The sequence below is a fragment of the Notolepis coatsorum genome (genome assembly GCF_963971535.1).
Source record: "Notolepis coatsorum genome assembly, chromosome: 7".
Lineage (NCBI taxonomy): Eukaryota > Metazoa > Chordata > Actinopteri > Aulopiformes > Paralepididae > Notolepis > Notolepis coatsorum.
The window spans coordinates 154,513,561-154,527,924 of NC_140171.1; the positions used below are offsets into that span (position 1 = coordinate 154,513,561).

At 43.7% G+C, this 14,364-nt stretch overlaps 1 protein-coding gene across 2 annotated transcripts in view; it reads left to right on the forward strand.

Moving 5' to 3' along the window:
• LOC311231869 (ectonucleoside triphosphate diphosphohydrolase 7-like) overlaps window positions 1-14,038 on the forward strand; it is a gene marked incomplete at its 3' end in the record, with an annotated part of 80,938 nt that extends 66,900 nt beyond the window's left edge. The window contains exons 12-14 of one of the 2 annotated variants that reach the window (XM_084318494.1): window positions 9,554-9,639; window positions 10,658-10,819; window positions 13,831-14,038. In XM_084318494.1, the coding sequence (XP_084174620.1) occupies window positions 9,554-9,639; window positions 10,658-10,819; window positions 13,831-14,038 (456 nt within the window). The remainder of the gene's footprint in view (window positions 1-9,553; window positions 9,640-10,657; window positions 10,820-13,830) is intronic. The other variant, XM_084318495.1, reaches the window with a different exon arrangement.
• Between the last annotated feature and the right edge of the window lie 326 nt (window positions 14,039-14,364).

Below are 14,364 nucleotides of genomic sequence, written 5' to 3' on the forward strand. Positions count from 1 at the left end.
GATAACGGCGCTATAAATTACATAGTGATAACGATACATAAAGTAATTGGAATAATATGTATAAGGATTCAACATCTAAATTAGGTATAGCAGTATACAACTGAAATACATATATCTTAGAATCAGACCTGAAAAATTAACTTTGACTTGAATGAATACCTAAATTGGTTCTCTAGAACAATATAGATTGCTACAGTTAATAAGCTATAATTAAGATACCAAGTATATAAAATAAGTTATAATTAAGATACCAAATATATAAGATTGAGTGTCTGGTCTCCACCTTATATACAATTATTTAGTTATAACTAAAAATAGGGCATATGTTCTATTTTTTTTGTCTGTCTATCTCTGTCTGTCTATTTCTCTCTCTCTCTTTCCTCCTCACTGTTTACCAGTCTGATCATATCAGGGACGTTACATCGAGGGCAACGCGGGGCATATAGCTGGTATCATGGGGCGTTCACTAAGCAAAAATGACGTTACCGGCAACTCTCCGTGCGACTTCATGGTAACAAAATATGGACCTATAGCTGTAAAATATTTGGGATTGTGGTCAAAATGGACAAAAAACAACTGGCCAGTCCTAGGGTGTTTTCATAACGGGAAACTTAGAGGCGTACGCGAAAGTTTCCGTGAACGTGCCAGATCGTTTACCGTGAGAAAACAAAGTCGTATCGAACATGCATTGGTTTTGTGGCAATGTGAAATTGATTTGAGAAATATGACACGTTTAAAAGAAGAGGCGGAAAAAAGTATTATAACGCAGTCTCAAACTAAAACGCTTGACAACGGAAAAGACAGAGAAAGTAACACAAGGCCCAATATCAAAAATGTTAAAGGCCTATATCAAAGCCTGACCGCAAGCGTGGTAGAAGACGATTCAGACGATGACATATCCACAAGAGTGACGTTTAACAGAGACGCACATGTGGTTTTAGATAGGAACCCAGACGAAAGAGAAAATGTAGAAGCAGGACCATCAAGGAACAATAGACCTGCTAGAACACAGGACAGTTCACCAACAGTGCAACCGCCGTCACCACCAGCGAATAAAATAGAAAAGGTTAAAACGCCTCCGGAACCATCACAAATGGTCACTAGATCCGAGAAACCGACCAGCACATATCCTATGAGGATTGTCCCACTAGGCGAAAATGTAAACGCTACAGTTTACCGACCATGGTCACCGACAGAATTAAAAGGACTCGTTGAACAATTTCCCAAACCCGACAGAGACCCAATGGGTTTTATCGAACAATTGGATTTAATATGCCATTGCTATAGCCCGACCCCTAGGGACATGAAACAGCTAATGTTGGGATGTCTAGGAAATAAATATCACAGCGTCTCAACGCAAATGGCTATTCCAAGCAGTGATGCCTGGAGTGAAAACAACACTAGAGAACAGTGTATTACTGCGATAACAGCCGCGGTACAAGGTTTGGCAAGGCGAAATGCATGCATGTCAAATATCACAGCTTGCGTTCAAAACGAGTCTGAAACAGTCGATGCGCTTTACAGTAAATTCAAATTCTTGGGCCGCGAACAGCGGATTAACGGCAGACGAGGGACTCGCAATCCAGGTATCCTATTTCGTTAACGGCCTCCTACCACACGTTGGAAAACATTTGAAAGCCGTCCAGTTAGATTGGGAGAGCTCTCCTATTACAAACGTTAAGAACGCAGCCATCAATATAGAACGACAGCATCACGACAAGAAACGTGTCATCAAAGACATCGGAGTCTTTGTATCTCGACCAGAGGTGGTAAAAGAGGAAACAATACACTGCTATCCAGCTAGAAATTATTACCCCCAGGGAAACAACCAAAGGGGTGGGGGTGGGAACACGCGAAACGGGCCTCCACAGAGGAACGGGGTACAAACATGTTACCACTGCAATCAACCAGGACACCGAATACAGGAGTGTCCCCATGTAACATGTCATATTTGCCAACAAAAGGGCCATGTGGCGTTCTATTGTCCAAAGGAGAATAGAAACAATGGGAACAAAGGGGAATATATGCAAAGAGACTCACGCAGGCCCCACAAACCCCATCCTAGCGCCCCACCATATGCAGATTACACTATGGCGGATCCGTTCAAAGGAGACGAGGCGACGAATGTCGCATAGAGGTGCCAACAGGAAAAAAAGATCTGTCTGGAGAATGTTATGCAAATATTAACAGCAAATCCCGAAGAGGAACCCAAAATTAACTTAATGATAAATAACAAAGAAGTTACTTTCATGATAGACACCGGAGCCACACAATCATCAATTGATGAGAGCACAATGGCATTACCCTTGTCTGGACAGTCTGTATTAACAGTCGGGATAAGCGGTGTCCCACAGACAATCCCTTTGTCTATACCAGTTAAAATAGAATCAACTAGCGATTATTTTTCAACTGAACACTCTTTGTTATTAACATCTAAAGCAGCAGTTAACCTTTGTGGACGAGATTTGCTTTGTAAAATGAACGCTAACATTTACTGCTCACAAGATGGAGTCTTTTTACAGCTACCAGAGAAGGGAGAAAGAATTGAAATGCAACAGATGATGTCACAACGAGTGGGAAATGTGATAGAATACAGATGGAAATTAAATAATGATCCTATCAATGAGTTTGTTTCCACAGCATTGAAAGAAATAACAGAAGCCGACACAGGAGTGAACGCGAGGTGTTTACAGATGAAGTTCCTGGCCGAACACCACGTAACAGCGTCCAAATGGGATACAGACGTACCAAAAGTATATATAGAAAAGGTAAAATCATCCATTGGTAAGACCACACTGTTTCCAGCATTCTCAGAAATATACATCTCCCATGAGGGCATTGCAGCCACAGTAATCTTATCAGAAGTTCAAAGAGTGGCAATTCATGACTCTGATTATACCCCACACATAGCAATCGCATTCGACACGGCGGAAGGAGAACAGGACTTGTCCCCCATGATGAAGAGACTACAGACAGACAAAAGAACAGCTACCTCCCACACTGTTAAGATGAAAAATGGGTGGAATTTAACTAGATTGAAAGATGGATACATAATAGCCACACCCCCATTCATGATTGAAGGGCCATTGATATGCATACCAGAGCCCCCACACGCTGTTTTCCTTCCTGAAACTTCATTGTCTAAGGTACCCCATAAACTGTGGGCATCACACTCCACTGAAGTCGGGCTAATGACATCTGCAGTCCCCCACAGAGTCACACTGAAACCAGATTGTACCCCTCCCAAACTTGAGCAGTATCCGCTGAAACAGGAAGCCATCGATGGAATAACACCAGTAATAGAATCACTGCTATCACAAGGCATTTTAAAACACTGCGAAAGTCCTTGCAACACACCAATTTGTCCCATTATAAAGGCTAACAAACGTGATTGGCGATTTATACAAGACTTGAGAGCCATAAATCAATGCGTGATCCCCATCACCCCATTGGTTTCTGATTCATCTACAGTAATGGCATTAATCCCCACAACAACAACACATTACACAGTAGTGGATTTATCCAGTGCATATTTTAGTTTCCCAATCCATGCCGACTCACAATATCTTTTCGCTTTCGAATTTAATGGTAAACAACTGACGTGGACGAGAGCACCACAAGGATACACAGAATCAGGAACATTGTATAGTCAAGCTTTGCACCACGACCTAAAAGATATACAGTTCCCCGGCGGAAGTACACTGTTAATGTTCATAGATGACCTATTGTTGTCATCCCCAAGTGAAGCAGCATGCCACACAGACTCTGTCATACTATTGACTGCCCTTGCAAACAAAGGACACAAAGCGTCATTGCCAAAACTACAGTTTTGCAAAACCAGAGTAAAATACCTGGGACACACACTCGACGGTTCGAAACGGGTAATATCCCACACCCGAGTACAAGCTCTGCAAAACTGCCCCAATCCAAAATCAAAGACAGAAATGCTATCATTTTTGGGAGCAGCTAATTTTTGTCGCCAACACGTGTTCAACTACGCCGCATTAGACCAGCCTCTTCGTGCACTAACGTTATCTGACCAACCCAAACAGATCGCATGGACTCCGACACTACAACTTGCGTTCCAAGCAATGAAAGAAGCTTTAACCACAGCGCCCGGCCTTGGCATGCCAGACTACAGTATGGAATTCTCACTTTTTGCCGCAGAAAGAGAAGGCTATGCGACAGGGATCCTAGCCCAGAGAAATTGCGACAAGATGAGACCAATAGCATACTATTCACAAAGACTTGATAGTGTAGCCTTGGGGTATGCTCCGTGTCTACGGTCAGTTGCTGCAGCCGCGTTCTGCGTATCGAGAAGCGCCAACATTACTCTAGAACATCCAGTAACAGTCTACGTCCCACATTCTGTGTGTATTATTTTACAAAACGCAGCTACACAACACTTATCAGCATCCAGACACACTACATACACAGCGATCCTATTGGCAAACCCAAACTTGACCATAAAACGTGCACCGCCAATAAACCCAGCAAATTTTGTTCCCCTATATGAGGATAACGAAATGTCACATAACTGTATTGATACAATCTCAGCTGTCACCTCACCCAGAGCCGACTTACAACAAACACCACTAGTTAACAGTGATCTAGTATATTATGTTGACGGTAGCGCGTCAAGACACACTAATGGATGTGATTTGAATGCTGGATACGCTGTTGTTGATGACCATGTGATGATTGAAAGTGCAAAACTACCTAATAATTGTTCAGCACAGGCAGCGGAGATCTTCGCTTTGACGAGAGCGTGCGTGTTGGCCAGGGGTAAGTCTGCTACAATTTTCACCGACTCAAGTTATGCGTTCAATGTAGTGCACAATGTGGGATTAATATGGAAACACAGAGGGTTCATTAAGACATCAGGCATTCCCATCAAACATGCTGTATTAGTCACTAACCTACTAGAGGCGTGTTTACTTCCTAAGCTATTGGCTGTTGTAAAATGTGTTGCACATTCTTCTTCTCCTTCTCTGGTTGCAAAGGGAAACGCCAGAGCGGATCACTGTGCCAAAAGGGCAGCGACCGTCCCCTCCCTGTTGGTAAAACAAATGGCTATCACAATCGCCAATGATAATACTCCCACTTTTGATCATGTCGTTTCATTACAGGCAGAGGCGACATCTGAGTGGCCAGTATGGACGTCAGCAGGTTGTTCCAAAATGCCAGACGGCATGTGGAAACATGCTGACGGTAGAGTTGTAGCTCCAAAACAACTCCTCCCCCTGTTAGTAAGATTAGCACATGGACTTAGCCACGTGTCAAAATTCGCAATGGTGGGCAGTATCACTTCACAGTGGCACGCGCCAGGTATCACCAGTTTAGCTCACCAATACTGCTCAAGATGTGTTGTATGCAATCAACACAATATAGGTAAAGCTATAAAGACTAGACGTGGCGCCCACCCACCACCTTGGGGACCATTTGTTAACATCCAAATGGATTTCATCCAATTAGAAAAAAACATGGGATACCAGTACGCGCTAGTCTTAGTAGATATGTTCTCTAAATGGGTCGAAGTCTTCCCATGCAGACGCAACGACGCTCAAGCAGTAGCTAAGGTATTAGTCAGAGAAATAATTCCAAGATTCGGGTGTCCACACTCCATAAATTCAGACAGAGGTACGCACTTTACGGCACAACTGATAAACAACTTATCTACCGCATTAGGCATGAAAATACACCTGCACACACCCTACCACCCTGAAAGTGCAGGTGCGGTAGAAAGACAAAACTCAACCATCAAGAACCGTCTAGCTAAGACATGTACAGAGACAGGCCTTAAATGGCCCGACGCCCTCCCCTTAGTATTAATGCAAATGAGATCAATGCCAAACAGAGGAACAGGATTGTCACCTCACGAGATATTATTTGGACGTCCAATGTCGACACCAACCACAATGCTTCCCCCGTTATCACAAGTCCAGTTATTGCTAGCAGACGAAATTGCTATTAACTATTACAAAGCTTTGTGTGCCCAGATGAAGAGGCTCCACCCCTTAGTGAGGCAGGCACAACCACAACCACCAACAACACCATGTCATGGATTGAACCCAGGTGACTATGTATATATAATGGTGTTCAAAAGAAAAAGTAAACTAAACCCCAGATGGTCTGGTCCATTTCAGGTGCTGCTAGTAACGGACACGGCAGTAAAGTGCGACGGAAAAGCATCCTTGATCCACGCATCCCACTGCAAAAGGGCAAATCTACCATGAGACCAATAACAATAGGAAAAATGACCACCAACTGGAACTGCTTAATCATCGCATGTGGCATAGCGGGATGCATTGTGTGGGCGACACTGGACGAACCTCAATCATGGATCAATGGGTTTAAGGGCGGTAAGGGGAAAGCAGTTGAACGCACCAAAAGATATGTTAACAGTCACCGCAACAACCTATATTTAAAGCTAAGCTAAGCAGTCGCACATTTTGCTAACCAATCAAATTGCTATGTATGCGGCTTAATACCCCATTCTACCGAAGATGGTTTTCCGTTAATGGGCCTCCCACTAACAGAATGCCACAAAGCCTCTCTAAACAAGTCCACAGGGACAGCTGAAAGCTGCACAAAATCAAACATGAAGATTCGACAAAGTCATGATACAAATGGAATACCAGTTTCTATTACCCCAGTGAAGTTTACAGAATGTGTATCTCAAAAGGGTTGGGGAAAGAATGTCGGGGTGTTGGAACATTGTGAAGTGCCCCAGGCGACCCGCAAACGAAGAACGATATCCCCCCGGACCAGAAACAATATCTACCCCATCCGCCAACAAAGATTAACACCACCCTGGGACAACATCCACCCTGTAAAGACACCACTGAAACCCACAACCAAAGAAACCCCCACCACCCAACGAACGACAACACCAGCACCGCCTGGGACCTACTGGATATGTGGCGCACAAGCTTACCCGTCCCTTCCACCCGGATGGAAAGGCACATGTGCATTAGGATATTTAGTGCCAGCCATGAGAGTGACACCGACCCTACCACAACACCCACTGACTAGAAAGACACGCCACGCAAATCACTTCCACACACATGACCGGGCCTGCAAGACATGCGACTTTTTCAGAGCACTAATCCCCTCCTATGGTGTGATGTCAGCCCTAGATCAAATCGCAGACCTATCCACACTGATAGAAGACTTAGCCAACACAGATGCTGAAGGACTGTCACTCGTCAGCAACGAACTGACATCAATCAGATTGATGACATTGCAGAACAGAGCAGCACTGGACTTCCTGCTATCTAGTACTGGAGGAACATGTAAACTAATCGGTCAAGAATGCTGTGTCTACATACCTGCAAACGACAACATGACTATACCAAGCATCATTGAACACCTGCACAACATCTCCAGAGCCGCACACATCCCGCCAACGTATACCATGTCCGATTGGATGACCAAGAAACTTGGTACAATAGGAGCAGTGGTAGTTCGGTACATTATGTATGCAATAATAATATTTGTTATCCTAGTAGTGTGTGTGCATACTATAAAATTCGGAGTTGGATACATCACAAAAGTACTCTGCACAAGCCAACCCCCCCCGATAACCATGATGATCGCCAACGACCATGAGAGAAGAAACGCAAAACGAACCCACCAACCCCCTTGCACCATACTTCCACAGATACGCACTAGAATCCACAATGCAGAACCTCTAATGTTTACTATTTTAATTCATTTTATATTTCTCTTTAACATTCCTGTAAATTGTGTCATTCACTGAGCTGATGGTCATATTTGCATTAAGTCCTATTCCATTCATGTTTTTACCGTTTTATCTCATTGTTTACTATTCTAATTCATTTTATATTTCTTTTCATTTCTTTATCCAACCTTTAAATGATGTATATTTTACCGTTTTATCTCATTGTTTACTATTTTAATTAATTTTATATTTCTCTTTAACATTCCTGTAAATTATGTCATTCACTGAGCTGATGGTCATATTTGCATTAAGTCCTATTCCATTCATGTTTTTACCGTTTTATCTCATTGTTTACTATTCTAATTCATTTTATATTTCTTTTCATTTCTTTATCCAACCTTTAAATGATGTATATTTTACCGTTTTATCTCATTGTTTACTATTTTAATTCATTTTATATTTCTCTTTAACATTCCTGTAAATTGTGTCATTCACTGAGCTGATGGTCATATTTGCATTAAGTCCTATTCCATTCATGTTTTTACCGTTTTATCTCATTGTTTACTATTCTAATTCATTTTATATTTCTTTTCATTTCTTTATCCAACCTTTAAATGATGTATATTTTACCATTTTATCTCATTGTTTACTATTTTAATTCATTTTATATTTCTTTTCATTTCTTTCATTCACGTTTATATCTGTTTGCCAACCTTTAAATGCTTTTATATTTTACCATTGACCTGATGGTCATAGCCAGATGACAGTGTATATACTAAAGTAAAAGGTGTTGCCATCAAGTAAAAAGTAAAAGGGGCGATATTCACAACCCTAAAAATACACATAGATCTTAACCCACACTGTATAAATACTGACATTCAAATAATAACTCATTTTATCTTTAATTGTGTATTTTATATTACATTCATTTTATATTTACTTTGTTTATTTTATATTTCACCATATTCTATCTCATTTATTAATTCATTTTATATTTACTTTCATTCCTTTAATTGTTTATTTTATATTTCACCAAATTATCTCATTTATTCATTCCTTTAAATTGTGTATCTCATGTGTTTACTATTTTATATTTCTTTTCATTTATTGACCCTATGACCAAAATAGGTCACAACAAGTTTATAATTTTACTATTTTATCTCATTTATTATCTCATGTTATGCTGACCTTACCTATTCCAGTCATACATCTGAGAATACTTGTCCCAGCCACATTATAAAAGAGAAAAGGACCCAACTGTGGAATATATGTATGAACTACGCCCCCTTCCTCCCCTCCCCTTCCCCCACTCCCCCCATTGTTCACCTGGTACTTAACTGCTCCCCCAACTGGGGAACTAGATCTTTTTACCTGACTGACGGAGCTGGTCTGTTTAAGTAAGATCTCCAGCCATATTCTCTATTGTTGTAATGATTTGATTTGATCTGGTTAATAAACCTTATTATCTGGACCCTCTGAGTGAGCAAGTCATTTGACTCTATTCCTATTTGAATACTATTATTATCCTACAGCTACAACCCTGTCCAATAATTTGAGATTGCCAAATGATTGACGGAGCTAGAGCCTCGGGAGTCAGGGGTGGTAATCTGACTCTGCCGTGTACTTTGGCGCACGCCTCGCATATCGGCATGTAACTCGAGACGGATTTTGTCGCCTGAAACGGCAATCGACAGGCAGCAAATAGGGTTTTAATTCTGCTAGAGGTCGCCAACGTGGCGCGTAGCGTCCTCAAGGGGTCCCGGGCCGTTGCCAGTTAATTAAGTATATATATATTAAGTATATGATAAGGTTGATACGTTGGTTTATGATATCCGGTTAATCCCGGGCTTGTCTTGCTTTGTTCTCCAGGACTTCTGTGCCACCAAGTGGTCGACGCTGAAGCAGCGCCTGGACAGCAAGCTGTTCTCCCAGCAGGCCGACGTCAACCGGCTCAAGTAGGTTCACTTCAGCTCTTGCATGTTCACCCGGGGGGGGGGGGGGCCCTAAAGTCACCCGGGGGGGACGTTCCCTAAAGTCACCCGGGGGGGACGTTCCCTAAAGTCACCCGGGGGGGACGTTCCCTAAACTAAAGTCACCGGGGGGGGGGGGGGGGGGGGTTCCCTAAAGTCACCCGGGGGGGACGTTCCCTAAACTAAAGTCGCCGGGGGGGGGGGGGGGGGGTTCCCTAAAGTCACCCGGGGGGGACGTTCCCTAAACTAAAGTCACCGGGGGGGGGGGGTTCCCTAAAGTCACCCGGGGGGGACGTTCCCTAAACTAAAGTCACCGGGGGGGGGGGGGTTCCCTAAAGTCACCCGGGGGGGACGTTCCCTAAACTAAAGTCACCCGGGGGGGGGGGGGGGGGTTCCCTAAACTAAAGTCACCCAGCGGGGCCGTTCCATAAACTAAAGTCACTCCAAGTTTTGTCCAAATCCCTGACCTCCAGGTGTCTCTGCTCTGACCCTGACCTCTAGGTGTCTCTGCTCTGACCCTGACCTCCAGGTGTCTCTGCTCTGACCCTGACCCCCAGGTGTCTCTGCTCTGACCCTGACCTCTAGGTGTCTCTGCTCTGACCCTGACCTCCAGGTGTCTCTGCTCTGACCCTGACCTCCAGGTGTCTCTGCTCTGACCCTGACCTCCAGGTGTCTCTGCTCTGACCCTGACCTCCAGGTGTCTCTGCTCTGACCCTGACCTCCAGGTGTCTCTGCTCTGACCCTGACCCCCAGGTGTCTCTGCTCTGACCCTGACCTCCAGGTGTCTCTGCTCTGACCCTGACCTCCAGGTGTCTCTGCTCTGACCCTGACCTCCAGGTGTCTCTGCTCTGACCCTGACCTCCAGGTGTCTCTGCTCTGACCCTGACCTCCAGGTGTCTCTGCTCTGACCCTGACCTCCAGGTGTCTCTGCTCTGACCCTGACCTCCAGGTGTCTCTGCTCTGACCTCTCCACCCTGATCTAACCCTGACCCCTGACCCCCAGGTACCAGTGCTTCAAGTCGGCCTGGATGTACGAGGTCCTGCACACCGGCTTCCGGTTCCCCCGGGACTACCCCAGCCTGAAGACCGCCCAGCTGGTCTACGACAAGGAGGTGCAGTGGACCCTGGGGGCCATCCTCTTCAAGACCCGCTTCCTGCCTCTCAGGTCAGCTCCCCAGCGCCACCTACAGGGCTGAGCCACGAGGAAAGAAATATAGATACATTGCGATTCTGTAGAGATATCGATATATTTCATTTTCATTTTTTCTGAATACTGTTAGATGTAGGCCCGCCCTCTATATCTATCCACTCGTTTATAGTTAACGGGTATGTTAAATCAAACGTAATGTTGTCCGCGGAGTAGGTCATGTTGACAGTTTCCGTTTGATGAATGGCAGTTGAAACTTTCTACAACATTCTAAAGCCAGTGCAGTGGTATATTCATGGTGATTTAACTAAAGCCAGCGCAGTGGTATATTCACGGTGATTTAACTAAAGCCAGCGCAGTGGTATATTCACAGTGATTTAACTAAAGCCAGCGCAGTGGTATATTCATGGTGATTTAACTAAAGCCAGCGCAGTGGTATATTCATGGTGATTTAACTAAAGCCAGCGCAGTGGTATATTCATGGTGATTTAACTAAAGCCAGCGCAGTGGTATATTCATGGTGATTTAACTAAAGCCAGCACAGTGGTATATTCATGGTGATTTAACTAAAGCCAGCGCAGTGGTATATTCACAGTGATTTAACTAAAGCCAGCGCAGTGGTATATTCATGGTGATTTAACTAAAGCCAGCGCAGTGGTATATTCACAGTGATTTAACTAAAGCCAGCGCAGTGGTATATTCATGGTGATTTAACTAAAGCCAGCGCAGTGGTATATTCATGGTGATTTAACTAAAGCCAGCGCAGTGGTATATTCATGGTGATTTAACTAAAGCCAGCGCAGTGGTATATTCATGGTGATTTAACTAAAGCCAGCACAGTGGTATATTCATGGTGATTTAACTAAAGCCAGCACAGTGGTATATTCATGGTGATTTAACAAAAGCCAGCGCAGTGGTATATTCATGGTGATTTAACTAAAGCCAGCGCAGTGGTATATTCATGGTGATTTAACTAAAGCCAGCGCAGTGGTATATTCATGGTGATTTAACTAAAGCCAGCGCAGTGGTATATTCATGGTGATTTAACTAAAGCCAGCGCAGTGGTATATTCACGGTGATTTAACTAAAGCCAGCGCAGTGGTATATTCATGGTGATTTAACTAAAGCCAGCGCAGTGGTATATTCATGGTGATTTAACTAAAGCTAGCGCAGTGGTATATTCATGGTGATTTAACTAAAGCCAGCACAGTGGTATATTCATGGTGATTTAACTAAAGCCAGCGCAGTGGTATATTCATGGTGATTTAACTAAAGCCAGCGCAGTGGTATATTCATGGTGATTTAACTAAAGCCAGCACAGTGGTATATTCATGGTGATTTAACAAAAGCCAGCGCAGTGGTATATTCATGGTGATTTAACTAAAGCCAGCGCAGTGGTATATTCATGGTGATTTAACTAAAGCCAGCGCAGTGGTATATTCATGGTGATTTAACTAAAGCCAGCGCAGTGGTATATTCATGGTGATTTAACTAAAGCCAGCGCAGTGGTATATTCACAGTGATTTAACTAAAGCCAGCACAGTGGTATATTCATGGTGATTTAACTAAAGCCAGCGCAGTGGTATATTCATGGTGATTTAACTAAAGCCAGCGCAGTGGTATATTCATGGTGATTTAACTAAAGCCAGCGCAGTGGTATATTCATGGTGATTTAACTAAAGCCAGCGCAGTGGTATATTCACGGTGATTTAACTAAAGCCAGCGCAGTGGTATATTCATGGTGATTTAACTAAAGCCAGCACAGTGGTATATTCATGGTGATTTAACTAAAGCCAGCGCAGTGGTATATTCATGGTGATTTAACTAAAGCCAGCACAGTGGTATATTCATGGTGATTTAACTAAAGCCAGCGCAGTGGTATATTCACGGTGATTTAACTAAAGCCAGCACAGTGGTATATTCATGGTGATTTAACTAAAGCCAGCACAGTGGTATATTCATGGTGATTTAACTAAATCCAGCGCAGTGGTATATTCATGGTGATTTAACTAAAGCCAGCGCAGTGGTATATTCATGGTGATTTAACTAAAGCCAGCGCAGTGGTATATTCATGGTGATTTAACTAAAGCCAGCGCAGTGGTATATTCATGGTGATTTAACTAAAGCCAGCGCAGTGGTATATTCATGGTGATTTAACTAAAGCCAGCGCAGTGGTATATTCATGGTGATTTAACTAAAGCCAGCGCAGTGGTATATTCATGGTGATTTAACTGTGAGTGTATCATGAATATACTTACGGTTTAGAGCGCTATCGACCAATCACAATGTGTGGTCAGACCTACCTGTTGTATAATAATGACCATGAATAGGTCTGCCAACTCAATAGGCTTAATGATGGTCATAAACATCTATTTAATTTGTGCACTTTTAATTTGTGCACTATGTATGCTCTAAAACAAGATACCTTTTTATTTACCTACTGTATGTCCTATTTTATAATGTTTTACGTCACGTCATTTTTGGCCCTACCCATTCTAAATGCGTTCCATGGGGAGATATACAGTAATGTGATATACAGCAGATATACAGTAATGTGATATATAGCAGAAATACAGTAATGTGATATACAGGAGATATACAGTAATGTGATATATAGCAGATATACAGTAATGTGATATATAGCAGATATACATTAATGTGATATACAGCAGATATACAGTAATGTGATATACAGGAGATATACAGTATTTCTTTTTTTTTAATAATAATCAGCGGCCGTTTTATTTTATTTTTTATAGTTCGCGATTTTCTTTTGTTTCACAATGAGTCATGACAAACCAATTACATAATCCAACATATGTGTAACAAACTAATATATTCCAGTTGGAGGATTCGTTCAAAAGATATTCATACTTCCATTTGTCTATCTATGGCGGACTCATTCAGACTCATTCAGAAAAAGAAAAATAAAGTTATTTGGTCTAACTTGACTGTTTCAGCCAATCAGAATCAAGATATTTTCATGCCATTGTATACATATATATATATCTCCATGTCTCCTCCTCCAGGGACCTGCAGCAGGAGGCCTTCAGACAGAACCACCCCAGCTGGCTGCGCTCCTCCTTCCTCTACAACCACCACCTGTTCTCACTGTGCATCCTGGTGGTGCTGCTGGCCATCCTGCTCTACATCCTGCGCCTGAGACGCATCCACCAGAGGGAGCAGAGGCAGGCTGAGGCCCTGGACCTGCTCTGGGTGGAGGAGGGGGAGGTGTAGGCCCCGTCTCACCCCTCTCACCCTGTCTCACCCCCTCTCCGAGGCCCTGGACCTCCTCTGGGTGGAGGAGGGGGAGGTGTAGGCCCTGTCTCACCCCCTCTCACCCTGTCTCACCCCCTCTCTGAAGCCCTGGACCTCCTCTGGGTGGAGGAGGGGGAGGTGTAGGCCCCCTCTCACCCTGTCTCACCCCCTCTCTGAAGCCCTGGACCTCCTCTGGGTGGAGGAGGGGGAGGTGTAGGCCCCCTCTCACCCTGTCTCACCCCCTCTCCGAGGCCCTGGACCTCCTCTGGGTGGAGGAGGGGGAGGTGTAGGCCCTGTCTCACCCT